Genomic DNA, 27,816 nt, shown 5'->3' with positions numbered 1-27,816 from the left:
TTTATCAAATGATTGATTACCTTAAAAATGTAATTCTTCTGTAAACATTTTGGTGAAGTCTTATGCTTACTAATTTCCATTGTAATCTAAACTCTACAGCATGTTGAAGTTTTACTCGGATTTACAAAACGATGCATATGTGCATTTAGATATTTAAATTTAATCACCACTCTAATAATCAAATGCCATCAAGTAGAACAAGGACAACTGGTTATATCAGTGACCTATTGATTTGTATCATTTTTTATTTACCAATAAGTAGATACAAATCAACAGCTCATATTGTCTAATGTTCCATCAGGAATGACAGTATAGGATATGACTATAATTAAGAAGGAAACCAGACAATTTTAGTAGGTATAGCTGAACCACATAGATTATATAAGCAAAGTAATTTTCACAACCCCCTAGTGTCCCCTTTAAATATTATAGGTTGTCAGCAGACAGCTATGAGCAAATGACAATGCGATATGAGCAATAAACTAGGAAGCCTGAAGATACATATTCTGCTGTAATCAAGTGATGTTGTAATATAACAAATCTTACAACAAAGTCCCTATGACCCAATGTAATGATATGCATAATCATTGCTGAGCTGCATGGCAAGCAGGCTCAGATGGAAAGTACTTTACAAGAAGGCAGATTTCCATATTGGGGCTGGCAGTGTACTGTAGCACTCAGAGAAATCTCCTTTGCTTGGCATGCCAGGAACAAATGAGAATAGATATAGCAATGGTACTGTAATGGCCCTTACTTTCCACCTACATATTCACACGATCTTCACTTCATAAAGAATGTCTGATATCTCAATTTCCCCTACTCCCAAGTTTTGTTCTACAGCACCTCCAACTAAAAGTTCATAAACACTTGTATGAGGAGCAAAAGACAGAGGCCATCTATGAATGGATTCTCGGTTTCAATTTCTTTGGAAGCTATAGCAAAGGGAAGAGAGCTATAGAAGGTGGTAGGAAAGAAACAAAATAACTAGTGTTCAGATAGAAACATGAAAAACTGAAATCTGGGGAAGAGACAGAGGAGCACCAGCAGATAGTCTGAGGGACGTATGTTAAGACTGGGATATTCCAGCCCAGGGTTTGTAACTAGGTTAACATGCCAATGTGTGTTTTCCTCTGCCCTTGGCCATTCTCAGGAATGGTGCTCCCAGAGTTAGGACTTGGGAAGGCTGGAAGATTTTTGATGAAGGATAGACTGTGAAAGAGGTAGGAAGAAGTGATATTGCAGCCCCATAATCTGCCACCAACTGTACAAATGAGTTTAGAAATGTTTTCAAGAGAGTCAAAATTGAAAATACTATGATTTTAGGTATAAGAGGAAGACTCTGACGCCCCCAAATTATCTCTACTGTCAACTTGAGATGCCTGCAACTACTATAACTTGATGACAGCTTTTAACACAACTGGAGATTAAAGACTATCATGCAAATGGTTGCACTAACATCAGAAACATTAGATTTGTTCCCACGTTGATAGAGCATTATAATACTAAAGAATATTGTGTCCCTGAAAAAGTGAAATAAAAATATCTAGGAGATACATTTTATAAATCAAAAACAATTAATATGAATTGTCCTCTCCTCTTTGAGCTCTCCACAGTTTGTATATTTAGCATAGCCCTTGTCATATTCTAACTTGTAGTGATCTCATTTATTAATTGCCTTCTCTGTGTGAGGAAGAGCATAACGTACTGGGCACTATATGAGGGTGAACATGTGTATTTCCTCTTATCTAAGTACCATGTAAGGATGGAGATTCTGTCTTCATGATCTTACTATCAGTCGTTCAGTATGCATTGAGGAACCCTAAAACATATACATATAAAAACACAAACACACATGCATATTTATATGCATTATTTATAAGGATTTGCTAGACAGTTTGGGAGATATTAAGATGAAGTACCTCTGCTTTCAATGGCATTGTAATCATGTAAGATGAAAATATATATATATACACACACATATGTGTGTATCTATATATAAATATATTTGTATATGTGTAAAAGTTATATTTTTATGTGTATATATGTATATATGTTTATGTTTATATTCAATGTGTAATTCAGTGAATAATTAAAATATGATTTAGTAGCAATAAATAAAGTAGGGTTGATTATTTCTACTTTATCGATGTAGAAATTTCACTCAAGTTTCAGATCATACAGCTACAAAAATCAGAGAAGGAATTTGAACTCAGGTGCATTTGAACTCTGAAGCATATGTATTTACCCACCTAAATATAATCCTGTATATTTATAAATTATTTATAAATATTTAAACATATATACATTTTATACTTGTGTGTATAGATATGTATATGCATATATATATAAATTCTCCCACTATTCACTTTTTTAGCAATAGGATCCAATATATTATTGTAATTTTGGAATCATTATCAAACAATATGGAATATGGTGATATATTTGTTTATGCCTATATGTATACGTTTGTACGTAAACATATACATATGTGTATATGTACACACACATATGTACACATACACACAAATATATACATATAGGCATATGCAAATATATCACCATCAATGCCCAACACATTTTATTTAGCATAATAAAGCAATTGAGGGTGTTTGCTGGAGTAAATATAAACTGCACATTTTACATTTTTTTCCCTAAAGCTAAGCCTACTTACTTTCTTATATGAGTAAATGAAGAAAACTTGTTCAAGGACATTAATAGGCACTAAGATGTCATTATCTCCTATATAATATGGATAAACTTTAATATAAAAAATATGAATTTTTTGAAAGCTTTTACATTTATTGAGCACTTCAAAATTTTCAAAGCAATTTCACATTCCTTATTTTACAAACAGTCTTCAAAATGACTCTCTGAGATGTGCAATAAAATAATGATTATCTCTAATTTATAATTAGAAAACTGAAGATTAGCTAATTTAAGTAGCCTGCTCTACAGGGTACACTATTAGAAAGGAATAAAGTCAAAATGAGTGTTTTAGTCTCTAGACTACATTCTAGTCTCTAGACTACATTGTTTTCATTATTCATACTTACTGCCTTCTTCTATACAAATTTAATGAAATATCTTATCTTCACTAAACTTAATGCTAGAATTATTGAGAAGCTATGCAGATAATTTAGGTTTGCGCAATCCAATATTCAGAATAGTTAAATCTCAAAGGAAGAAAAAAGGGATTCATTGGTCTGACCTTCTTCATGTCATATGCTATTCAAAAACTAATTCCATCTGCATATACAAATTAACTGGATATAATTGAATAACTGCTGGATAAGATTAGAATAAAGTATAAAAATGTTGATTTGGAAACAATATTTAAATTGCTTTTTTAGCATGTAGTTCTACAACACCTGAGATGTAGTAGGCACTTAATAATTGTTGAGTTCATAAAAAGAGGATTATATTTAGGTGGGTAAGTACATATGCTTCAGAGTTCAAATGGACCTGACTTCAAATTCCTTCTCTGATTTTTGTAGCTGTATGACCTGAAACTTGAGTGAAGTTTCTACATTGATAAAGTGGAAATAATAACCAACTCTGCTTTATTCATTGCTACTAAATCATATTTCAGTTATTCACTGAATTACACATTGGAAGCACTTGATAAATACATGTTATTTTTATTGTTGTTGATGTTTCATGGTAGTAGATTCTACATTTTCCTGGCTGATAATCCAGAGGAAAATCTCTGAGTTAATTTAAGGACTACAATGAAAAGTGCCATTCATGGGTAAAGGTCATAATGAAAGTTGACATGTGGAATGAAACTCACATTTTGTTCCAGTTATCATAGAGCTTTAAAAAATCAGTAAACACTATATTCCAATTAAAGGACGAAAGTTCAGGCAAGAAGTTTTCTCTCAGAAAAAGTCAAAAGTTTGCACACACATATGCAAAGGTAGAAGCAGAAATAGTAAACAGAATTGACATACTTTCTTCATTTTCATAGGATGTAACGAAAATATCTCCAAAACACCTTTGGGCAAACATTTTACCCTGGTGCTTTACCATTTTATAAAATAAATTTGCTTTTACAGGAAGAAAACTTAAATGTGTCTTAGCTTCTTTACATGAGAATCAAGAGGGAAATGTGACCATATGAAGATATATTTAAATAACAGATGATACATAGATATATGTATTAAAAACAAATATAAAATAATATTTCAAATCCTGGAAAACTGAGATCATATAATGTTAGTTTTGTAAATAAGTGGTAATAAGATTTCACCACTTTATTTTCATAAATAAGTGGTAATATAGGAATAATCCCAATTATTTATATATGTGTGTATATATATAATATTATATGGTGCAGTATTTAGTATGTAATATGTGATATATAGTCTATATTACCCTGTGTGGAACCTTCTCCCTCCTTACAAGTACAGCCTTTCTGGCCTTGCTCACCAATGGGTCTGTATTCCCTTCCATATGTACTCAGCATAGAGAAGGGCTAAGTTGCCTCAGTCCTCAGTGCCACTTCCACATCATTCTCTATCCCTCTGCCCTAAAATTGCCAGCTTGAATTCATGTCGCCAAGCATAGGACACACTATTGCTCTTTTTGGAAGTTAACTACCATCCCCTAGGTCACTTTGTCTCATTTCTTAAAGATTTCACTTCAGGATCACTGCTCCTCTCTCCTCACCACTTCTGTCAAATTGTTGATGATGTCAAAATTCATGTAAAATATTGACCCAAAGCCCTGCCCATCACTTTCTGGACCTCTTCTCTTGCAGTGACTTGTCCTCCACTTGACCTCATCACTTTCTCCCATGTTCACAACCTAGACCTTTTCACCATCAAGAATTGTAGCCGCTCTATGAAATTAATTGCAGATATCTTACTATCTGTCCAAATCTTTCTTTCCAGATCACTAGACTTTGATAATTCTTCAACACTGCTCTGACCTACAGCCCTTTGATTAAATCAAATTTTCCATTTTTCCTGACCCAATCGAGACTACATTTTTTTTCGCTCAGTTTGAATTGCATGCTTATTTGTTTTCTTTCCTCTATTGTATATATTCTCAACTCTCAAATTTATCTTTTATAGTCTCAGTCTTTTGACAAATCCCCAAACTTGACTAAGTTAATACCCTCCATGGATTCTTCTCTGTGTTATTAAATGTGTCTTGGAGAAAAATTCATGACCACACCAAAATATCTCACTTTAAACTGACGGCCACTAACCTCAAAAACACAGCCTCCTAATCTATTCAAATCTCCCTTTCTTCTGGACTACTATTTTATTTATTCTTTCTCCTCTGGCCTCTAACACTGTATTCCTCATTTTCACCTACATCTGATGGCCTTGTTTATTATTTCACTGATAAAATGGCAGCAATTAAAACAGAACATCCACAAGGTCCCCTACCTATCTGCATCTGTGTCCTCATTCTCAGTCTTTCTCATGTGGCTGCCTATGAACTGTCCTAGCCCCTGATAACAGCCAACCCTACCAGTTGGACACTACATGACCTCTCCCTTTGCCTCTGAAGAACATGGGTTGAGGAATTCTTTCTGCATTATCAATTTTTCTCTTTTAGCAGCCAAACAAACCTATTGTAATTTCTTACATCATAAACATTGATTTTGCAGCTCCCTCTCTACTTCTCTATTGTTCTGTGTCTTATTTACATCAGAGCCCCTTGAAGAATTGTCAACACTTACTGTCTTCAATTCCCTTCTCTTATCTCTTCAGCACCCTCAAATAAGACTTGGATACTAAGCAAACACAAAACCAAACCAGCTATTTTCAAGGCCATCAATTAACTACTCAGAAAACTAGCCTCAAGTCTCAGTCCATAATTTATTTGACCTTTCAGCAGATCTAACTCTTTCATCTTAATCTCATCAGTTATATCTCATCTTTTAGATCTCCAGACATTGAAATAATTTAGAACTCTATACTTGAATTTACCATCTCCTTCCAAACTCATGTTCTTGGTGATTGTAAGAGTCAGTGTTCTCTAGAGGGACAGACCTAATAGGTTAGATGTATATATGAAGGAGAGTTTATTAAGGAGTGTTGACTCACACGTTCACAAAGTGAAGTCCCAAAATAGGCCATCTGCAAGCTGAGGAGCAAGGAAGCCAGTCCAAGTCCTGAAATCTCAAAATTAGGGAAGCTGACAGTGCAGCCTTCAGCCAAAGGCTCCTAGCAAATTACTGGTGTAAGTCCAAGAGTCCAAAAGCTGACATACGTGGAATCTGACGTTCGAGGGCAGGAAGCATCCAGCATGGGAGAAAGATGAAGGCCAGATGACTCTGCAAATCTGCCCTTTCCACTTTCTTCTGCCTGCTTTATTCCAGCAACTCTGGCAGCTGGTTAGATGGTGCCCACCCAGATTGAAGGTGGGTCTGCCTCTCCCAGTCCACTGACTCAAATGTTAATCTCCTTTGTCAATACCCTCACAGACATACCCAGAATCCACTGACTCAAATGTTAATCTCCTTTGTCAATACCCTCACAGACATACCCAGAAACAAAACTTTGCATCCTTCAATCAAATTAATGCTCAATATTAACCAACAAAATGATGTCATCCAATTTTCATGACTGTAAGCAAGAGATATGAGCTGATTACTTTCAAATTTATGTCTCTAGTTTGAACTTCTTTCTGCATTCTAAAGCCATATATCTAATTGCATTCGTGGCATTCCTATTTAAATATCTAATAGTGATATTCAAATGTGAAATGTCCAATGTAAGTTTTTTATTTTCTCTACAAATCTGTTCATACTAAAAGCTCAAAAGCACAGCCAATAAAAGCAAAAATAGACAAATGGGATTATATCAAACTAAAAATCATATGCGCAGCAAAGGAAACAGTCAACAGAATGAAGAGACAACCTGCAAAATGGAAAAAATATTTGCAAACTATTTATCCAACAAGGGATTAATATCCAAAATATAGCAGGAACTCAATAGCAGAAAAAAAAATCTAATTTAGAAATGGGCAAATGAACTGAATGAATATCTCTCAAAAGAAAACATACAAATGGCCAACAGGCCTATGAAAGAATGTTTGACATCACTAGTCATCAAGGAAATACAAATCAAAACCCCAATGAAATATCATCTTCCCCCATTTAGAATGGTTATTATCAACAAGACAAAAAATAACAAATGCCAGTGAGAATATAGAGAAAGTTGAATTATTATACACTATTTAATTTTCCTCAGAAAACTAAAATAGAACCATCATTATGATGCAGCAATCCCACTACCTGGTATATATCCAAAGGAAAGAAAATCAGTATGTCAAAGAGATGTCTATGCTTATGCAATAAGTGCTGCCACACTATTCACAATAGCCAAGATATAAAATCAACTTAAGTATTCATCAACAGATGAATGAATAAAGAAAATATGCTATATATACACAATGGAATACTATTTGGCTGTGAAAAAGAATGAAATCCTGTCATTTGTGGCAACATGGATGAGCTTTGAGAATATTATAATAATTGAAATAAGCCAGGAACAGAAAAATAAATACTGCACACTGAAAAAGTTGATCTCATAGAAGTAGAGAGTAAAAAGAGTAGTGATTAAAAGTTGGGAAAGGGAAGAGGAGAGAGTAAGAGGTTGGGTAAATGAATGCAAAATTACAGCTAGATAGGAGAAATAAATTTGAGTGTCTATAGCTCTCCAGTCCGGCTATAATTAACCACAATTTATTTCATATTTTCAAATAGCTAGAAGAGCAGATTTCAGGTGTTCCCAATACAAAGAAATGATAAATGTTTGAGGAGATGGATATGCTCGTTACCCTGGCCTAAGTATTACACATTGTATACATGTATCAAAATAGTCACACTGTATTCCATTAAAATGTACAATTATTTTTTTAAAATGTACAATTATTATGTGTCAAAAATAATAAGAAAAAATGATTAAAGACTGCTCATCCTGGAGTCTTCCTGTCTTCCTTTGAAGTCATTATTGATTTCTCTATTTCTCTCATACCTCATATCTAATCTCTTAGTAAATTCTGCTGGTTTTGCCTTCAAAATGTATCCAGGTCTTGTCACTTCTTACCATCTCCATTGATACCACCCATGCTACCAATATTTCTTGGCTGAATTGTTACAATAACCCTCTAACCTCCCTCCTTTCACCTTTTAAACTCCCATAGGTTGGTCTATGGAAACCATGTGAAACTGTTAAACCATATACTATGTTCAAAACCTTCCAGTGAATTTCTGTATAATTCAGAGTAAAACCAAAGTCTTATAATTACCTATTAGGACCTAAAGCACTACTTATCTTGCCTGCTCTTTCTGGCCATTTTCTGTTATTCTTCCCCCTCATTTACTCTACTCCAGCCACCTGCTGTTCTTACAACATTCCTGACATCCCTCTCCTTTAAGGTGGTCGGACTTGACTTTCCTTCTACCCACAATTCTTTTCCCCCAAATCCTGCAGACCTCACTTCCTTCCTTCTTCAACACTTTCTTCACATATCACCAGTGATATGTGAAACTTGGAGATGAACTTGGAGAACATTATTATAAGTGAAATAAGCCAGGAAGAGAAAAATAAATACTGCATGTTCTCATGAAGTATTTATTTTTTTCTGAATAGCCTATTTGTGAACAGCCTATTTTCTGAAAACTTTCTCTCATAGCCCTTACCACTTTTATAAATTCTATGTAATTTGTTTAATTAATAGACATTAATATACAATATCTGTTTCTCCTAACTATAAGATAAATGAGGGTAGGAATTTTACTGTCTTTAGTCAGTGATGAACCCCCAGCTCCTAAAACAGTGCCTGGAACATAATAGTCACTCACAAATATTGATTGAGTGGAGAATGTGCATATTTTAAAAATCTGTAAAGAAATCAACCAAAATGTTAATGGTCCTTCACTCTGGATAGCAATATTGTAGGTGAATTCTACTTTCTATTATATATTTTTCTAAATTTTCAAAATATTCTACATTTAACATATATTATTTTGAATAAGAAAAGATCCCTTACACTTTAACTATATATTTAGGTCTTTCGGCTGAGACTGGAAAGACAGGAAGCTGTAGTACACAGTGTATTTAAGAGACTCACGATTTTCTACAAGCAAATGTTCCTGGCTTGCACTGTAGTTTGGGAAAATCACCTAAAGGGCCTCCTCATTATTCTTTAAAGTAAAGTAAACTTGCTGGATTAGATTTTACAGTCCCTGGAAAATTTAAATATATATTATTTTTGTATATTACTATTCTCTGACTACTGAGATGATTTCAATATAAAAAAGTAAAATTTACCTCTTATTCCCTATTCCTTAAAGCATCTTCCTATTTCAAATAGATGTCATTCCATTACTACTTTTTAACTTATACATTACCTTTCTTTAAAAGAAATCCACAGATACTGCTCACAATTATATAAACTCAAGTGTCATGCTTTTATGTTCCAGGTAAATAGACCAAGTTTCAGAGCAATTTGATAAATATTCACAAGGATGTCATAATAGATTTGAGACAGATCTTCATCTATAAAATGAGTATAATATTGGTACTAATTCACAGTGCTTTTGTAAGAAATTTAATATAAGATGCTTAGCAAACTTTCTGCTACAAAGACTCAGACTCAAGACCTTATTAAGTTCTGTTATTATTGTAATTATTGTTATGTAGTCCTTAATGTTTTATTCAAAAGTTTGACATAAAATTTTAGAACCATTTGTTGTACAGTATATCAGATTGTGAAGATGAAGTTAGATGCTGGAAATTTTGAGTAAGGTTATCTAGTAATTAAGGTATTCTAAATATTAGGTAATTTTAAAACCAGCATATGTTTCATGCATTGATTGAAAACTAAAACATTATATCTACATACGTAGTGATGCAGTGTATGTAATTATATCTTTCTAGGGCTATTTATGTCCAAATGAATTTATTGCTACTCAAGGTCCACTACCAGGAACAGTTGGAGATTTTTGGAGAATGGTGTGGGAAACCAGAGCAAAAACATTAGTAATGCTAACACAGTGTTTTGAAAAAGGACGGGTAAGTTATTTGAAAATGTTTTCACCAATGTTATTTTACAATTGTGTTAACATATGTGTGAATATTTCATCTAATACTGTGATTCATCAATAATCTGGACATCTACAAAGCAATTTTAACTTAGTCACAATAACTGTGATATACATACATATCAATATAACAATGACTGTTATGACTGATGATTTTCTCTGAATGCAGATCAGATGCCATCAGTATTGGCCAGAGGACAACAAGCCAGTTACCGTCTTTGGAGATATAGTGATTACAAAGCTAATGGAGGATGTTCAAATAAATTGGACTATCAGGGATCTGAAAATTGAAAGGGTAAAAATTTTTAAAAGCGGGGGGGACAAGGGAACATGGTATAAAATATGAACGATTTAAATGCCTAAAATAAAACTAATTTCTAGAACTATCCCTTTCAAGGATACCTATATAGTTAACAATGCTTTTGTATTGTTTTCTAAGCAGAATTTTGAATTGATATCAAACTTTAGTATCAATGTCACTGTATTTGTTCCAGATCACTCTAGTTAAAGTCTGTATTAACCAATTAGCATCACATTCTTAGGCTGACAAGAGCAGAAAAAGGAGAGAAAATGACGAGATCACTGGCTTTATTTTGTTTCATGAAGAAACTGTAATATTTGACTTGAGATAGCAATTTCCCAAATCACTCATCTCTTAGTCCTAATAATTTGATTTTCTATTTAATCCAGATCCAATATAGAAAAGGTCGTATGGAATCTCACTTTATCAGTTTACATAAATACCTATACACAGAAGATGATATAAGAATCTTTATACTTTTCACATAACAGATTCTCAATACCTGTATGTATGGAATAATTTGTGAATGTGTTCATTTAAGTTTTGGATCAAAATTGTTTTAAAACCTATTATACTGAGTGCTACAAAATTATACTATATATGAATATTAATATTCTATATTAACATTTATTTACAAGCTTTCTAATTCTTTTCATTCATACTGAAAGGCAATTCTCTTTATTGTAACAATAAAAATCTCTCTTACAGGAAATAATGAAAACATTTGGTTTGGTAAACAGTCATTTTTAAAAGATCACCTTCAAAAACTGAGACAATTGCCTTCGACCTTCATTGTGGGACTTAAATAATTTTGTCATTCATTAATCTGTCCCTTTGTCTAGCATGGGGATTACATGACTGTTCGACAGTGTAACTTTACTGCCTGGCCAGAGCATGGGGTTCCTGAGAACAGTGCCCCTCTAATTCACTTTGTGAAGTTGGTTCGAGCAAGCAGAGCACATGACACCACACCTATGATTGTTCACTGCAGGTAAGAAAGCGATATTTTTAGAAACATCTATTAAATGCCAGAACTGGTCTTTGAACACATTGGTCTTTCTATTATTATAATTCCATTTTTTTAAATAAAATCTTCATGTAAATTTCTTCCAGCTTGCCATCTTCAGAGATTCCGCATTTAGCATTTCTAGACACATTGGGATAATTTATGTTTTCTGACATGATAGATCTAAATCAGTCTTGACTTGAGTCTCTTTCACAATTGGAGTTTGGAGATTAGAGGAAAATGTAGTATGAATTCTACTTAAATGAGATACTCAGAATAGGTAAATTTATAGAGACAGAAAATAGACTTGAGGTTACTAGTGAGGAGGGAGATGAAAAATTATTATGTAATGGGTACAGACCTTCTATTTGGAATGATGAAAAGTTCTGGAAATATATAGTGTTGATGTTTGCACAACATTGAGAATATACTTAATGCCACTGAATTGTACATGTAAAATAGTCAAAATGATAAATTCTCTGTTATTCATCTTTTACCACAATAAAAAGATTTTTTTAAAGTAACAATATCTTTTAATTTTTAAAAATTCTATTATACTTTAAGTTCTGGGGCAAATGTGAAGAATATGCAGGTTTGTTACAGTATACTATAATTATGTTGTTAAATACTGTATATTAGAAAAGATAAATTCATTCAATTTTTAAACTTTTATTTTAAAAAACCCAATATGTAATTTAAATTATTATGCATTTTCCATAAATTCTCTGGATTTTTAAAATTATAAGACTAATGCATAAATGCTTGCTCATTATAAAATATGTGAACAACGCTTATATTTATAAAACATGTAGAACAAAAGGTAAAAGCCTCATTTTTACCTTCTCAATTTAAAACCCCTCCTTACAGGTAAAAAGCTTAATATAATAGTATATACCAAAAATAGTATAACAATTTGCTTCTATAGTCAGTGGTTGATTTTATGCTGGCATCTTGATGATTAAAACCTTTGGCAGACAGTAGCTGCCTTCAGTTTCTCTGAATCATGCAAATATACTGCCATGGGCACTAAAAGAAAAGTACTTTCTCCTTTTTAGCCTCAAAAAGAGTAGTGTCTCCTCCTTTGTGATTTAACTAGATAACAGATAAGAAGAAAGTATGTTCATATTATTTATTATATTTTAATATCATTTGAAAACCATCTACTACATATTTATCTCTAACTTCAACTTTTCACCTTGACTTTAGACTTCTACATTGGACTTCCAATTCAACTTGACAGCCATTCAGACTAAAAAGTTCTAGAAATTCGATGTGTACAAAACAGAACACTTGACTCAATCTCCAAATTCACCCCTGCTCAGTTGTCCCTATCTTGGTAAACAGCAAGTCCCTTTCATTAGCCAAAAGTGCTAGAATCATCCTTGATTCTGCTTCCTCTCACATTCCACATCTAACCCACCAGCAAATACTCTGATCCCTGGCCACACTTCACCTCCTCACTGCACTCTCACCTCCCTGGTCTCCCCTGATTTGTGAACATTCAAAAATTCTCCCAACTCAGATCTCTTCTCATTTTGCTTCTTCTGGCTACCATGATCTTCTCCCTGATACCCACATGATGTGTTCTCTAATCTTATGCAAGTTTCTTTTCAAATATTACATTATCAGAGAAGTTTTCTCTGCTGACTCTATCCTACCCTATTACCCTCTATCTCCTTAACCTGTTTCTGTTTTTGTTTTTCTTCCGCCGTATGGCACTTCTTACCTGTTCTTTGCCTGTTAATTTATGTGCTGTTTTCCTCTAGAATATAAGCTCTACAAGTGCAGGGACTTTGCGTTGTTCACTGCTCTGCCCCAGGTGCTCAGAACAGTGTTTAACACTCAAAATATACTTAACAATTCAATGGCTGTGCGGAATATGTGTATACATGTTACTCTAATCTGTTTTATGTTGTAAGGCTCACAATTTCTTAGGTCAAATTATAGGAAATTGCCAATATTTAAATGTTTCTTACTACAGAACTATAAAAATGGCAGTTTTATGTGATTCAAAGTAATATTTATAAGACTAGATAAACTTTCAAAATTTTTTTCAGATTAATTTCCTCTATTAACCATTTAATTTCCTAGGGATCTTGTCTTTCAGACTATAGGAATTCTGACAGTAGGAATTTCTGAGTCAATCTTGGGAGGTTTATCAGTTAATAGTTTCTATGGAGCACATGCCAGTCTTTGAGTATTAATATAATTTCTTAAAAGGAAATAGTTTTTCAATTTTATTATCTATAGGAGGTAAAATAAATTCTAGAGAAAGAAAGTAAAAAGGACACTTGCAAGACTATTTTTCAAAATGATGCAAAGAAAATGCTTTATGAGCTAAATATTGAACATTTGTAATGTTTAGCATTTCTGCTGCTAACTGAAAATTTAGTCAATACAGAGTCTCTGGTATTAAGAATTTTCAATGATTTTTTAAAAATCTCTATTCTTCTCCAACAACACCCCCTAAAATATTAAGAAATAAGAGGGTAAGCTCCACTGATTAAAGAAAGAGAATCTCAAATATTTGATAGCATATTAATGATAATCATCTTGCTCTATTTAAACAGTTTTCGTAACTGTAAAAAAAAAATCCAAAGAATCTCCAAAGAAAGTCTGCCTCCAAGTAAGAGAAGAAACTGTTAGAATTTTTTGCTACTGTAGCTCATTATCTTTATCCCCATCAAAATGAACAACCTTTGCTGAATAATTTTCATGTAATTTTACTCTTCCTGCAGTGCCGGAGTTGGAAGAACTGGAGTTTTTATTGCACTGGACCATTTAACACAACATATAAATGACCATGATTTTGTGGATATATATGGACTAGTAGCTGAACTGAGAAGTGAAAGAATGTGCATGGTGCAGAATCTGGTAAGATATCTAAACCTGCACTGCATTCTAAAGTTCCAGAATTTCCACAGGGGAGGTCTTAGTGGCAGCAGTCTGGATGGACATGGGCTTGAAGCTGTATTTGCATGGTGGAAACTCTCTTTTCCTACATTATAAGCTTTTTGGGGAAATCCTGGGGAGGGCAGCTGATAGAAATTACAGGATAACTAATGCCCACGTGCCATAGTCACCCTGCAGCATTGTTACTGATGTCTCATCTTAACTCGTTATACTGATAGGTATGTAGGAAATAACTTATAAATTGATTTATCTTTATCATTTAGCAGCTTTGGGATCTCAAAAAATGAACTCAAGTCAATATCTTTTAATATCAATATCTTTTGAAAAGTTATATGAGAAAACAGTTTAAAATATTGATCATAATGAAGTTCTATGGATTTTGCTTCTCTATATGTATCCCTATTGCATACCAGTACTAATAATGAATATTGTAGCATGCTATCAACTCTTAACTGGGAATTTTTTGTTTGTTGTTTTGGCTCACACACAAAAAAATTTATAAAATGTATACAATTTTAATTTTTAAAATTGCATGGTATAATGGTAATGTGACTAAAAACCTCTACTGAGTGTCTACTGGGTACCAGGTGCTATACAAGACCCTTCACATGTATTATCTTATTTAATCCTGATTAAATTTTTGTTTGTAAGGCAGGGTGAGTAAAACCAATGAACAGACTAAATATTACTGGCTCTGCTTTACAAACAGGGAAGCACGTGTTCCAAGAAGTTAGATGATATTCCAAGATGATATTACTGATAAATTCCAGAGCCAGAATTCAAACCCTTGTCTGTATGACTACAATATGCATGATATTCCTATCTGTAGCTTTGGATTGGAATTTGTATGCTACACAAACAGAGATTTTCTTGCAATAAATGCACAGATCTGCTTTAACAATATTTTCCAGGTTACATTCTAGAAAGCATACATGGCATCAAAGTAGTTAAAGATTTGAGAAAATGAGTTCTCTGCTAAAATAAGTATGAGAAAGAAATTAAACTGATTTTTAAACACATAAATTTTTATGGCCTTAATGCTAATTTCACTGACCATTATGAAAACGGATCCCTATGGGCAACTTTTCTCAAACTTTGATGATTGTAGAGCTCTTCAATCCTTTTTGATCCAGACCTGTAATAGCATATCATGGAACATTAATCCTCCTTGGAAGATGCTGCTCTAGACCAGAGATATCCAAACTTTTTAGACAAAATTCCCTTTTAGGAAAGATGCTTGAGCTTCAACTCTAATACATATATATTTATCTTTAAATGCAGATTGTTTGGTTATGTAAATTGTAAACATAAATAAGTAATTGAAAAATGAGATAAATATCAAAGAAGCAATATTTTCAAAACCTTGCTCATTGCTCAGGCTTCTTATTATCATTAGGTATTTTCAAAAAAGAAAATATACACCTAGGACAAAATGCTTTTATTTTGATAGTGGTTTTAAGTTTATATTTTAAGTTTTTATGCTTTTTTAAAAAAGAGATCTAGCTTTTTGTCAGGTCTGATTACATTGTTGTTATGTTTACCTCATAGTATGACTACAAAAGTATTCTAGGAGCATGATGAAGGTGTCAGCCTTGCCAGTTTTTTGTCGTTCATTTGGGCTTGCATGATAAATATTATCATTAATTCATAGTCTCTTTGTAGGAATCTTCCTCAGATACTTTGATAATTAGGTAAACTAGGTAATATAATGCATATTTATTCCCTTATATACTGAGTTAACAAATGAGTTAAGTGTCACTCTTTCCCTGGGATACTTCAGAAATGGAATATTACACATGACCAGGGCCAGCCTCATGGTTATGCAACATGGGTAGTTTCACAGGTCCTCACATTTAAAAGGGCCCTGAAATTGGTTTAATGTTTGCTGTCACTATCTTGAAAAATCTTAAAATTACATTTTGAGGCAGGAACTTTCCATTTTGTAGTGGAACTTTGCATTTTGCATTCTCTCTAATCCAAGTTGGGCTGACAAATTAGGTAGCTGGTCTTTATCAATGGGTCTTATGAAGATTCTAATATCAATCCAATTAGTCACTATTAAAATTCAATTTCCTTCTCACTTTTAGTTAAAAATAAAGATAAATAGAAAGATAACACTTTCCTCCCATGTCCCTAGATGTACACATATACACTGGTGATCAATGCTCTCAATGAAATTAAGAGTTGGCTCTCTTGGATAGGATACAGGATGGAACTGATTGTTTCCTTCTAGAGTCTAGAGTCAATCTTCAAACAGCAAAAGTTGAAAAAACTTCCATGTTCTATGACTTTGTAAAACGAAATTCTGTAATGAGTGTGTTCAAGAATGTCTATTAATAATTTTACCCAATTTAGTAGTCAATATATGTTATAAACTTCATACATTATACTATTTAACCAGCCATAGTGAATTGTCACAGCTTGGGATGGGAGTTTGGGGTGGCGGGGGGTGAGGGGAGGTGTGATTAGAAAGAGAAGGTTTTTGAAGTCACAGAACTAAATTCAGAATACAGCTCTACTAATTGTTGGCTCTGTGACTTTGTTTAATTAAGCTCTCTGAGCTATTTCTCTTTTGTAAAATAGCCCTGTTACACTTTTCACAAACTTGTTATCAGTATTAAATAAGAGAAAGTTTGTAAGTCACCAACATGGTGCCCAGCATGCAGTAAATGTTCAATATGATTTTTCTGATTCTCTCCTTGCTGAAAAGCAGGTACTCGGAAGCCCTCTTTTATCTGTCTTAGTTCCCAGAAGTTAGGCTCTTTACTGTTTTTTCCCTGTGATGACAAACAGAGAAATGATCACACCTCGCCTCTAGTCCTTAAGCACCAGCATTGTCTTGCACAAGAGCAGTTTCTTGTTTTCTTTCCTGCACTCCAGAGTGATTGCAGTTTCTATGAAGAATGTTCCTGTCTTACAGCATATACTACAGCAGCCATGGGCGGCTGGGGGAAGGCAGCAACTTCAACAATATACTGCCACTAAAAGGCACTGAGGGGCATGGCCCTTGCCCAAGAGAAAGCTTTGATTTCTTTCACTCAAAAAATAATGCACTGGGGGCTGAGTGCGGTGGCTCATGCCTGTAATCCCAGCACTTTGGGAGGCTGAAGTGGGCAGATCACCAGAGGTCAGGAGTTCGAGACCAGCCTGACCAACATAGCAAAACTTCTCTACTAAAAATACAAAAATCAGCTGAGCGTGGTGGCATGTGCCCATAATCCTATCTACTCCAGAGGCTGAGTCAGGAGAATCGCTTGAAACCAGAGGCAGAGTTTGCAGTGAGCGGAGATTGCACCATTGCACTCCAGCCTGGGTGTCAGAGCAAGACTGTCTCAAACAACAACAACAACAACAACAACAAACAACAACAACAAAAACAATGCATTGTAGCCCCGGAAATTTGAAAGGCCTTTCTGAGAGAATGCTCTGTAGTGAGATAATATCCTAAGATACTCTTAATGCCTCACATAAGTGGAAATTTACTGATAGGAGCTCATATAGTGGAAGAAAAAAAAGTTAACATATTTTGGGTGCCCAGTTTTTTGCTGGGCATTTTACATATGTTAAATCCTTTAAATCTTACAACACAGGATTTATGACACACACTTCCACCACCAGATGAGGAAATTGTGCATCAGAAGAGTTTAATTCTAAAGGTAATATGGCTATCTAGGGCAGAAACTGGGATTAAACTTTTTTCACAACAGTACACTGCTTCCTTGGCAGTAACCCATAATGGCAGAGGGACCTTGGAACCTGTAGGACTGTCTCACGAAGCTCAGCCTGCTCTGCTGGCAAAGTTTACACCTATCATTCTTTCCAGTGGAGAAGATAAAATCAGGACAGTCAGAAGTTTCACACACCAAATGTGACTCAAATTCCAATGTGTTTATAAAAATAAGTAAATAAAATGCTAGAACTCATAAATTTAAATGATTTCCAAAAAGATTATATTGTGTCAACATATTTCTGCCAATAATATAATTCATTGTGTCATGTATGTTTGAAAGCACACCCTTGAAATTACCTTAAGAAGTAACTTTCTAGCAATCTCAATAGAAATTTTATTGCTTTATAACAACATTTCATTTCTTACCAAAACTGAATTCTATAAACTTGATCATCCACCTCATTTACAAAACTTGACACCTAATGACATTTGAATTTTCTCCAAATGACATCTGCTCTTAAACAGTAAAGATTGCCTACCTGTGAGAATTAAATGAGTCTAAATCAACAGACATTTATGATGCAACTACTATGTGCCACGCACTATTATAGGCAACCGGAACATAGCAGTGAATATGACAGAGTTCTGCCCTCATAGAACTGATGTTCCAGTAATGAGATGTTCATGGAAACATTTTGTAATCCACAAAGGAATAGATACTCATAATCATAACTAACAATTTCTGAAGACAATTAGAGGAGTTCCAAAAGGTTTGGTGGTATAGCAGCGATAGATATGAATATAACCTCTGAAGCTGATCACTTTTGAGAATGTTCTATTTAAATCACTGTCAATTTGAATATATGTCTTAAACATTTGGTGATATTCCTTCAAAGTCAGATATATCTGTTATGTACAAATGAGGGTGATTTAAAATGTACTTTTTTTTTTTTTAGCTTTAACTACTTTCAGTAAGGTCCAAACTCAGAGATGCTAGTAGGTTATTGAATTACATTGAAAAAATTTGAAGGATCCAAATGGTACTGAATTTAACCCAAACATTCAGATGCAGTGTTAGGAATCCTTGTCCAGCACCTGGATGTTTGGGCATTTCAATGACCCGCTGCCTTATATTTACAAAACAGGACCAAATACTTGACCTTAAGTAGGCCACATATCCAGGTGACTAACAGATTTGTTAAATATATTTTAAATGCACTGATGGTGTAAAGATATGCTCACTCACAGATTTCAAAAGTAAATTTAGTATTTGTATTCCAACAGCCATTCTAACAAGAAAATTGTAGGAGAAGTTACTCAATTAGATCTAACAGGAAAAAGGAAACTCATAAACAAATTTAAGTAATACAATTTTCTACTTCTTATAATCACAGCAAGAAAGAATATATTAACACTTGGTGTTTAGTGACAAGTGTTAGAAAAAAACTTGAAGCTTCAAGAGACCACAGGAATTTAGAAAGCCTCATATATGAAATGGTAAAAAATCATATATATACTATGATAAATTCTGTTTCTGTAACTTAGCTATTTATTTGATGAATTCAGTACTTCTTTTAGCTTTAACGGTATAACTCCCTGTATAAAACTCTTCATCCATCTATTTGTTTAACCATTCTGTCTCTGGTATCTAGGCACAGTATATCTTTTTACACCAGTGCATTCTGGATCTCTTATCAAATAAGGGAAGTAATCAGCCCATCTGTTTTGTTAACTATTCAGCACTTCAGAAGATGGACTCTTTGGACGCCATGGAAGGTAAACAGAAACAACAATATGCACCCAACTTACTAGTGTACCAACTACAGTAGGAACATAAATTTCAAAATAACCATAGGTTAAAAATGTTTAAGAAACTGGATTAGTGTACAGATCAGATTTTTTTTTAACTTCTCTGTAATCCAAGTTGGGCTAATAATATCCTTTCTGTCTGCATTATATTTTTATCATGAAACATTTAAATTTTGAACTTTTAACTTCAATACTCTCTTGTAACATGTTACTTTCTGTTATAGGTGATGTTGAGCTTGAATGGGAAGAAACCACTATGTAAATATTCAGATCAAAGGATACAATTGGAAGATACTTTTAAATTCCAGGGGCCAAAGTTACCCCCTCATTCTTCTGAATTAAAATGGGCAAACTTAAAGAAATATCGATGCTTCCCTAACTGTGCCTTTCCAAATGGATTGAACATTTTAAGACTAGTTCTAGAAAATAGCTAATTCAGAATAATTATTTGTTTTGTACAGAATAAATATTATGCATTTTAAATGCTTAAGAAAAGACATCCCATATGTTTTTTAAGTCCTTCATATTTTGGAACAAGCCAAACGAAAATTATTGTATTAGCATTAATGTTTCAATGTGAATTTTCCCTATGTATTGGATTTAATTTTGAACAAAAGTTATAAATGTTGATTCAGTAGTGTTGTTTTGGCTTCCAGGGTGTTGACGTTTCTTGTGGATAATTTCCAGGACTGTCATAATGATCTGTACTTCCATGTATGCCCCTGTGTTTTGAATCCTCTGTTTTATGAGTGCTGAGATATCATCTCGTGATCCCGAACAGCTGAACAGTAACCCCCTGACACTGCAGGGATTACTTAGCCTTTATACAACACACAGTAGCTCTTCAGGGACACTTAGGGCTATTTAATTTGCATTGTGATCTTCAGTTTGAAAAGCTAAAAAGAAAAATTAAAAGTGCAGTTGCACACATGAAGTTACAAAGTACCATTCTAGCTGACCTACATTTGTAAACTTTCAGGCACAAGTTTTACCCCTGTATTTTATATTCAAATATATAGTTAAATGTATCAGAGTATTCACCCATTAGATATATATTCAACATAATATTAACAATTCTGAAGAATTTTTTTCAGCAAAAATGTATCAACAGAGTAATAAGAACACATAGTGTGTTGCAAGCTTGTGAACCAATGATGTGCTGCTGTGGTGCCAACAGAGACTTCCAAATGGATTATATTAAATGGCCTTCATTTCATTTCCCAAGGTTGATTATCGAGCAGTATACTTGGTGGAACTGAAAACAAATTAACCATGTGTAGCGAATTTAAGATTTCTTTAAAGAAAATCTTTCAGCCTCCATCTTATTAAATAGTGACCATGTACTAAGTTTTGAATTATGTGAAGTTATTTTGTCATAGATTTCAATTAACAGTAATAAAAATAGTGTTAATTATTCTCTCTATGGTAACAATTATATCTTATGTTTATTTCTGCTGAATATACATATAAGAAATGTGATGGCCAATGAAATTGAATTTTAATGAATTATCTAGCAGCATAATTTCAGAACCTTCTATATAAATAAATATTTGATTTTGTATCTCATATTAAGACATAATAATTGTATTGATTCTCAAATATAATATATAAAATAAAGATTTACATATAAGTAAAATATGACATAATTTATGTAATATAATATAAATAATTAAGATATAATTATTTCTTAAGATATCCATAGATAGTAATTTTAATGTGAGATTTACTATCCAAGAAATTTAAGCCCTTAGTTTCACAGCCTCTGGAAAAGTGTAAAATTGGCTTCCCTTTTTTTCATGGCAAGGAGGTATAAATAAATACAATCCACTACTGTTCCAGCCAATAAGTTTATAGAAAGTAACTGAAAGCAATAAAAAATGATGATAACTCTAAAAGATTCACGTTGGGGTTATACATTCTTTAGTTTCTTTTATGTCAGTCATTGAAAATGTATGGCAAGCCAGTATGGGGCTTTGTATCATGAAAGACAGATAACACAGCCTGTGGGAAGTATTGTTGAGGTTACTTTTTAATGTATCAAATGATTTTAAAACACAATTCAATCTACAGGCCAGCCCACTTTCTATTATATCTGTATAAATCAGATGTGTAGAAGATAGAGTTTGACCCATTTACGCATACATATGTGCGTATATAAAACACAATTTGAATACTAAGTCTCTCTAACCATGCCTATCAAACTTTAATGTTTATACAGAATACCTGGGGATTGTGTTAAAATGCAGATTCTGCTTCGCTAAAAATAGAATAGTCCTGAGAGTCATTTCTAGCAAGTACTTGAGTTATAATATTGCTGCCTAATCTCAGGATATATGTTCAATAATGTATGACTCTCTAAAAGACATTAGTCAGGATCAGAACAATTTTAAATCTACCTGAAATTATTTAAAACACGTTTTAAAAAAGATTTAACTTCAATATAAAAAGAATTGCAACCATTTATAAAATACGCATAGCTAGCTATATCAAGACACTAACTAAAATTAAACTGAAACCCAGTTTCTTTTAATGATATTGTGAAAAAAGCAATTTATAGCCAGGCTCTATAGGTGGCTACGAAGTGCTAATTAAAATAATGAAGAACATCTGTAACATTTTTAGATCAGATTTGTCAAAATACATTGAAGCACGTGTACAATAAATGAGCAACATGTGTTTCATATGAACCAAATGAAACTGGAGCCTCTCAGAATGGCTTGCCAGAGACAAGAGCAGCTGTGGGTATCACCTCTACTTTCATTCTGCTTTAAAATGCCTCATTTTTTTCTTTCAGTTTATAGGTGAAATATATAATAAGTCTTTTGCAGAAAAACTAATTAAACCTTGACCTCTTCATAAAGGAGATGGTGATTCATTCCACATATTGAACCAAACACTAGATTTTAAAATGAAATTTAAGTTCAGCAAAGTATTGTATAAGTCCATGCCATTATTCTGATAATCACGTCAATTTTCATTAGCCAACCTTTAGAAAATTCAGTGAACTTTTATGAGAAACTTGGGACACAATGATTTGAAATTCTCAACTGAATTATATTTAAAAGTGAAAATATTTTTTAAAAGTTTATAAAGCAGAATGTTGGCAAAATAGCTTGTCTTCTTAGGACAAGCAATATTTCATGGTAAATGACTTTATAAATATGGATAGAGTTTCCATGTAGAATCAGTACTGGCACACCTACCAGCTCATGGAGATGTTCTGAGGAACAGAATAAATTACTTATAGGAAAATGTTTTGAAAAGTACAGTGAACCTTACAAAGTTAGGATAATCTTTTACCAAGACTTGTCAATGTTTAATGTTTATCAAAAAGATAATGCACCCCATTTTAAGATTGTATTGTACTTTGTGGGTATTAGTGTCATATTTGTATGTCTGTTTCACATGCACAGACTGAGGAGAAAATTATGGCAGCTATATTGACTTCTGGTAAGTAAAACTACTGATATTTACTAAGTAAAAAATTAAGTGCTTTTTCAATGAATTTTTGATTAAAATTAATATATAGACGTGTACACAAATAATATAAAATATAATTTGGAAAACAAGTTGAAAATTTTCATTTCAGAAGATTCAACTGGACGTTCTAAATCAGTATCTGAGATATTGTCCTCTGAAAATAAAACTCATTTAATAGAAGGTTTAATCTGTTAACAGGATTATGTTCCTAAAGTCACAAGCTTAAATTATTTTAATTTTACTAAAAGTATTGTTAGGTTGGGAAGTCATTTTAGTAAATTATAAACTTTTTAGAGTACTTTTACATCCATCATCCCTATTAATCCTTACAAAATCCTTTAAGATCGGCAGGGTCCTGTACTACAGGAAAGATAATGAAAGCTTAATTGCTGTGCCTGAAACCACATTTATTAGTAAAAGTTGAAGCTGAAATTCAAACTGAGTTTCTATGGCTCCTGGAAAGTACTCTTTCCATAACATTATGTCAGTCTCTATGTAAGTCAAATGACATGCTTTGAATAGAATAGTGTAAAATGCTCATGATAAAGAAAGGTTATAATCATCATATGTCCCAGTTCCCTACTAGCCAGTCAGAGATTTTCTGCTAATCATATGAAAATAAGTAACAGAAACCACAGATGATTTTAGAGGTAAATAAGCTCTTAGAATGAATTTAAAAGAGTAAAAATAATCTTGATAAATACAGTAATATTAAAGTAGAAATGTAAAAGAAGCAAAAAAATTAAAACATTAAAAATGAAAGAAAAAAGAACATTGAAATTTATAGGATAATGAAAATAAAGCTAAAAAAGAGAAGAGGTTGTCAAAGTCAAAAAAGCTCCATAGCATTTCTATATATATATAAAAATATATATATACACACATATAAAATGTGTGTGTATATATATATATAGTCAAATCCTATCAACTCCTTTACCCTACTAATAAGCAAAAGAAAGGGAAAGAATAAGAAAAGGATAGAAGAAACAGGACAAAAAAGAAAGCTAAAAGATATAAAAGAAAGAAAAATAAAAGAAATATTCTGTAATTCAATATTTGAATCTTTAAGGAGTGCTTGGCACTGTGCTGGAATCATAACACGAGTTGGCATTTTATCTCATTTAAACCTCATCTATGAGATTAACTCCACTAAAAGAGTAGGTAATGGAAGCATGGGGGGATGAGGAAGGTGCCCAAATTCTCACATAGAGTAATTGGTAGTATGGAATTCAAATCCAGGGCTATCTGGCTGAAGTTCAAGTTCCTTTCAAGGTATGTATCCATCCTTATTTTATGTTGAAAAGCAGCATGCAGAAGCCTGGGAATAAAGAAGCCTCAGGAAGACAGTTTTTTAATCCTATTTTGTTCTAATTTCCATTTCAAAACTTTTTAATATGTACATGGACTGTAGGGAATTTGGACATGTGAAAACAGCCTACATGGGTGAACTTTCAGATTAATTTGTCTTTCTAATATTCATTTTTTTCTTCTCTTATTAATTCATCTGATATAATTAAATTTGTATAAGTGTGTATTTTTAAAATCTGTAGCCAGATTGGATGGGTATCCCATCTGTATTTACTAATTTTGTGATTTGAGGCAAAAAGCAATAACCATTTTGTACCTCAATTTCCTCATTCCTAATATGGAGATAATTATAATATGTACCTCACATGTTTGTAGAGCAGTCTTAGTTCAGAGTAAACACTCAGTGGGGTTTGGATTGTAATATACATGATAATGAAGCGGCGTCATTTGTCTGAAGTAATACCCAAGGTCTGTTGTCTCACACCAAGGAAATCAAGGACGCTGACACACCAGGGTGAGGTTAAGAGCAGAAGTTTGACAGGCGAAAGAAAGAGAAAATCTCTGTTGCTACAGAGATTGGTCCTGGAGAAAATGGGTTGCCACTTCCATGATGAAGCGCAGGAGGTTTTATACATCAGCTTGAGGAGGTGGTGTTTGATTTACATAAGGCACAAAAGATTGGTTGGACCAGGTGTGCTATTTGCAAAGTACATAAAAATCTGGCCACCCCTACTCTAATCTTTTATTATGCAGATGTTTCTCTATCTGGCTGGCATCATGTTGCCTGCTTCTTTTACTGTACATGTGGTGACAAAGAAAAGGGAAGATGGAGCCTCCCTGTTGAACATGCCTGGCCCCCAGTAGCCTTCACCTATTGGAACAAATGCTGAAATTCACCTGTGCAAGCTTTCAGCCTGCTAATCTATGTCAGCAGCATGATTTTTCAGGCTGCTTTTGTTAGAAAAGAAATAATTTGGGGGCTGCTTTTTATTAAAAGGGAAACCTTGCTGAGGACTCATTTATCCTCCCTATCTGCCTAAATAATTTCTAACTCCTGTATCAATAATGGTAGTAGTTATGATTTTTTTCTGTAAGAATTCAAATATGCCAAAACTATGACCTATTGATTCACACAGCCACTTGAAATATATATAGAAAACAGAATTATTATCATAATGATTAGCTTCAAATTAGCCTAATGGTGATAGAGGGAATTATTCCTTAGTAGTTAGTGCAATTTCACATTCAACATTTTTCTTTTAACTTTAAAAACGGAAAAGAAAGTAAACATGATTATTGATTTTGAGGCATTTCTAACCTTATTCCTTATTACATAAACTACATTTTTCTAAAATTTCATCTTTATAATATTCAAATAAAGTTGTTTTCAACTACATTTTTCTCAAATTTCATCTTTATAATATTCAAATAAAGTTTCTTTCAAGTAAAAATAATTTTTTTAAAAAAGTATAGCACTTTGAAATTTAAATGAAATAAAATTTTGTTTTTTTTTTTTATATTTTCATTTCAAACCCATATATCTCTTTTTTTCTTTTCTTTTTTTTTTAATTGCATTTTAGGTTTTGGGGTACATGTGAAGAACATGCAAGATTGTTGCATAGGTGCATACGTGGCAGTGTAATTTGCTGCCTTCCTCCCCTTCACCTATATGTGGCATTTCTCCCCATGCTATCTCTCCCCAACTCCCCACCCCCCACTGTCCCTCCTCTATTTCCCCCCAACAGACCCCAGTGTATAGTGTTACCCTCCCTGTGTCCATGTGTTCTCATTGTTCAACACCCGCCTATGAGTGAGAACATGCGGTGTTTGATTTTATGTTCTTGTGTCAGTTTGCTGAGAATGATGGTTTCCAGGATGCGAACTCATCATTTCTGATGGCTGCATAATATTCCATGGTGTATATGTGCCACATTTTCCCTGTCCAGTCTATCATCTGTGGGCATTTGGGTTGGTTCCAGGTCTTTGCTATTGTAAACTGTGCTGCAGTGAACATTCGTGTGCATGTGTCCTTATAGTAGCACGATTTATAATCCTTTGGATACATACCCAGTAATGGGATTGCTGGGTCAAATGGAATTTCTATTTCTAGGTCCTTGAGTAATTGCCACACTGTCTTCCACAATGGTTCCATATATCTCTTTCTAAAAAAAAAAAGGTAGTTACAGTTTTAGGTAAAAATAAATGATTGAGTAGATGATTAATATAGCCTCAAAATACTGAACTATACCAAAGAAATTAAATATATTTATTACAAATTAAACATACTTCAAAAATAATATGTTGTAGATCAAGAAGATAAATTAATGATATGAAAATAAATAAATGAATTAGAAAATTTACACATTTGAACTAATATTTCTCTAGAGAGAAAAATTCCTATACCCTAAAAAAAGGACACATATTCTTTTGAAGTTCTCATGGATCAGTTGCAAAGAAGGACTGCTTCCTGTGTCACAAAGAAAGTTGAAAATAATTTCAGACTCAGTATCATACATAGCCATTTATCTGACTACAAGACAATTATGTAAAACATTTATAATAAAAATAATTTTAAGCTCCTATATTTGAAACTAAATTAATATATATCTAAATATCACACAAATTAATATGAAGAATCTCAATGAAAATTACATAACAGAACCGAATGACATCAAAGCACCTTTTATAATATTTTGGGAGATTCTGCTAAAGTAGTACATAAAGGGAAGCTTAGAGGCCTAAAATACACATCCTCAAATATAAACATATTAAGCATTTACTTGAGAAGCTGGAAAAAGTACAACAGATCTCATTTGTGACAACATTATGTGTGAGTTATCCAATGGCAAGAGAAAATATGGAATTGAAAGATAAAAAACACCTCTTTAAATGGAGAAAGAGACCACATCAATAGGGGTCAAGACTATACTATAAAACTATCAATTCAATCAATTTCTAAATTGGTTGAATCAGTTTCTAAATTCGAAACTTCAGAAAATTCTTAAATGAAATGTGAGTAGAGAACAACACCTAGGATTTCAACAGAAACTCTACAGAGGCTTCAGTAAACAAGACTCCCACAACAAAACTTTTTAAAAAGGATTTGAAACATCAAATTAAACTATATTACAATAAAAAAAACCCAGCCCTTTTAACATTAAACCAAGTAAATAGGTTTAAAAATGTAACGTTCACAATACTTGACATTCAGTTATAAATTACTAGGCAGGAAAAAGCAACCCGTAACCAGGAGAAGGATCTAT

The 27,816-nt window shown here is 33.1% G+C and overlaps 1 protein-coding gene across 1 annotated transcript in view; it reads left to right on the top strand.

Moving 5' to 3' along the window:
* PTPRQ (protein tyrosine phosphatase receptor type Q) overlaps nt 1-21,377 on the top strand; it is a 214,004-nt gene extending 192,627 nt beyond the window's left edge. Inside the window, exons 40-45 of the mRNA XM_064376936.1 lie at nt 9,903-10,037; nt 10,236-10,361; nt 11,210-11,358; nt 14,112-14,247; nt 19,609-19,732; nt 19,990-21,377. Coding sequence (XP_064233006.1) covers nt 9,903-10,037; nt 10,236-10,361; nt 11,210-11,358; nt 14,112-14,247; nt 19,609-19,732; nt 19,990-20,027 — 708 coding nt within the window. The 3' untranslated portion in view covers nt 20,028-21,377. The remainder of the gene's footprint in view (nt 1-9,902; nt 10,038-10,235; nt 10,362-11,209; nt 11,359-14,111; nt 14,248-19,608; nt 19,733-19,989) is intronic.
* Nucleotides 21,378-27,816: the final 6,439 nt, after the last annotated feature.

This window comes from Aotus nancymaae, unplaced genomic scaffold (assembly GCF_030222135.1).
Source record: "Aotus nancymaae isolate 86718 unplaced genomic scaffold, 86718_ANA_hifiasm-v0.15.2.pri h1tg000016l, whole genome shotgun sequence".
NCBI lineage: Eukaryota > Metazoa > Chordata > Mammalia > Primates > Aotidae > Aotus > Aotus nancymaae.
This window is presented reverse-complemented; position numbering and strand designations above follow the sequence as displayed.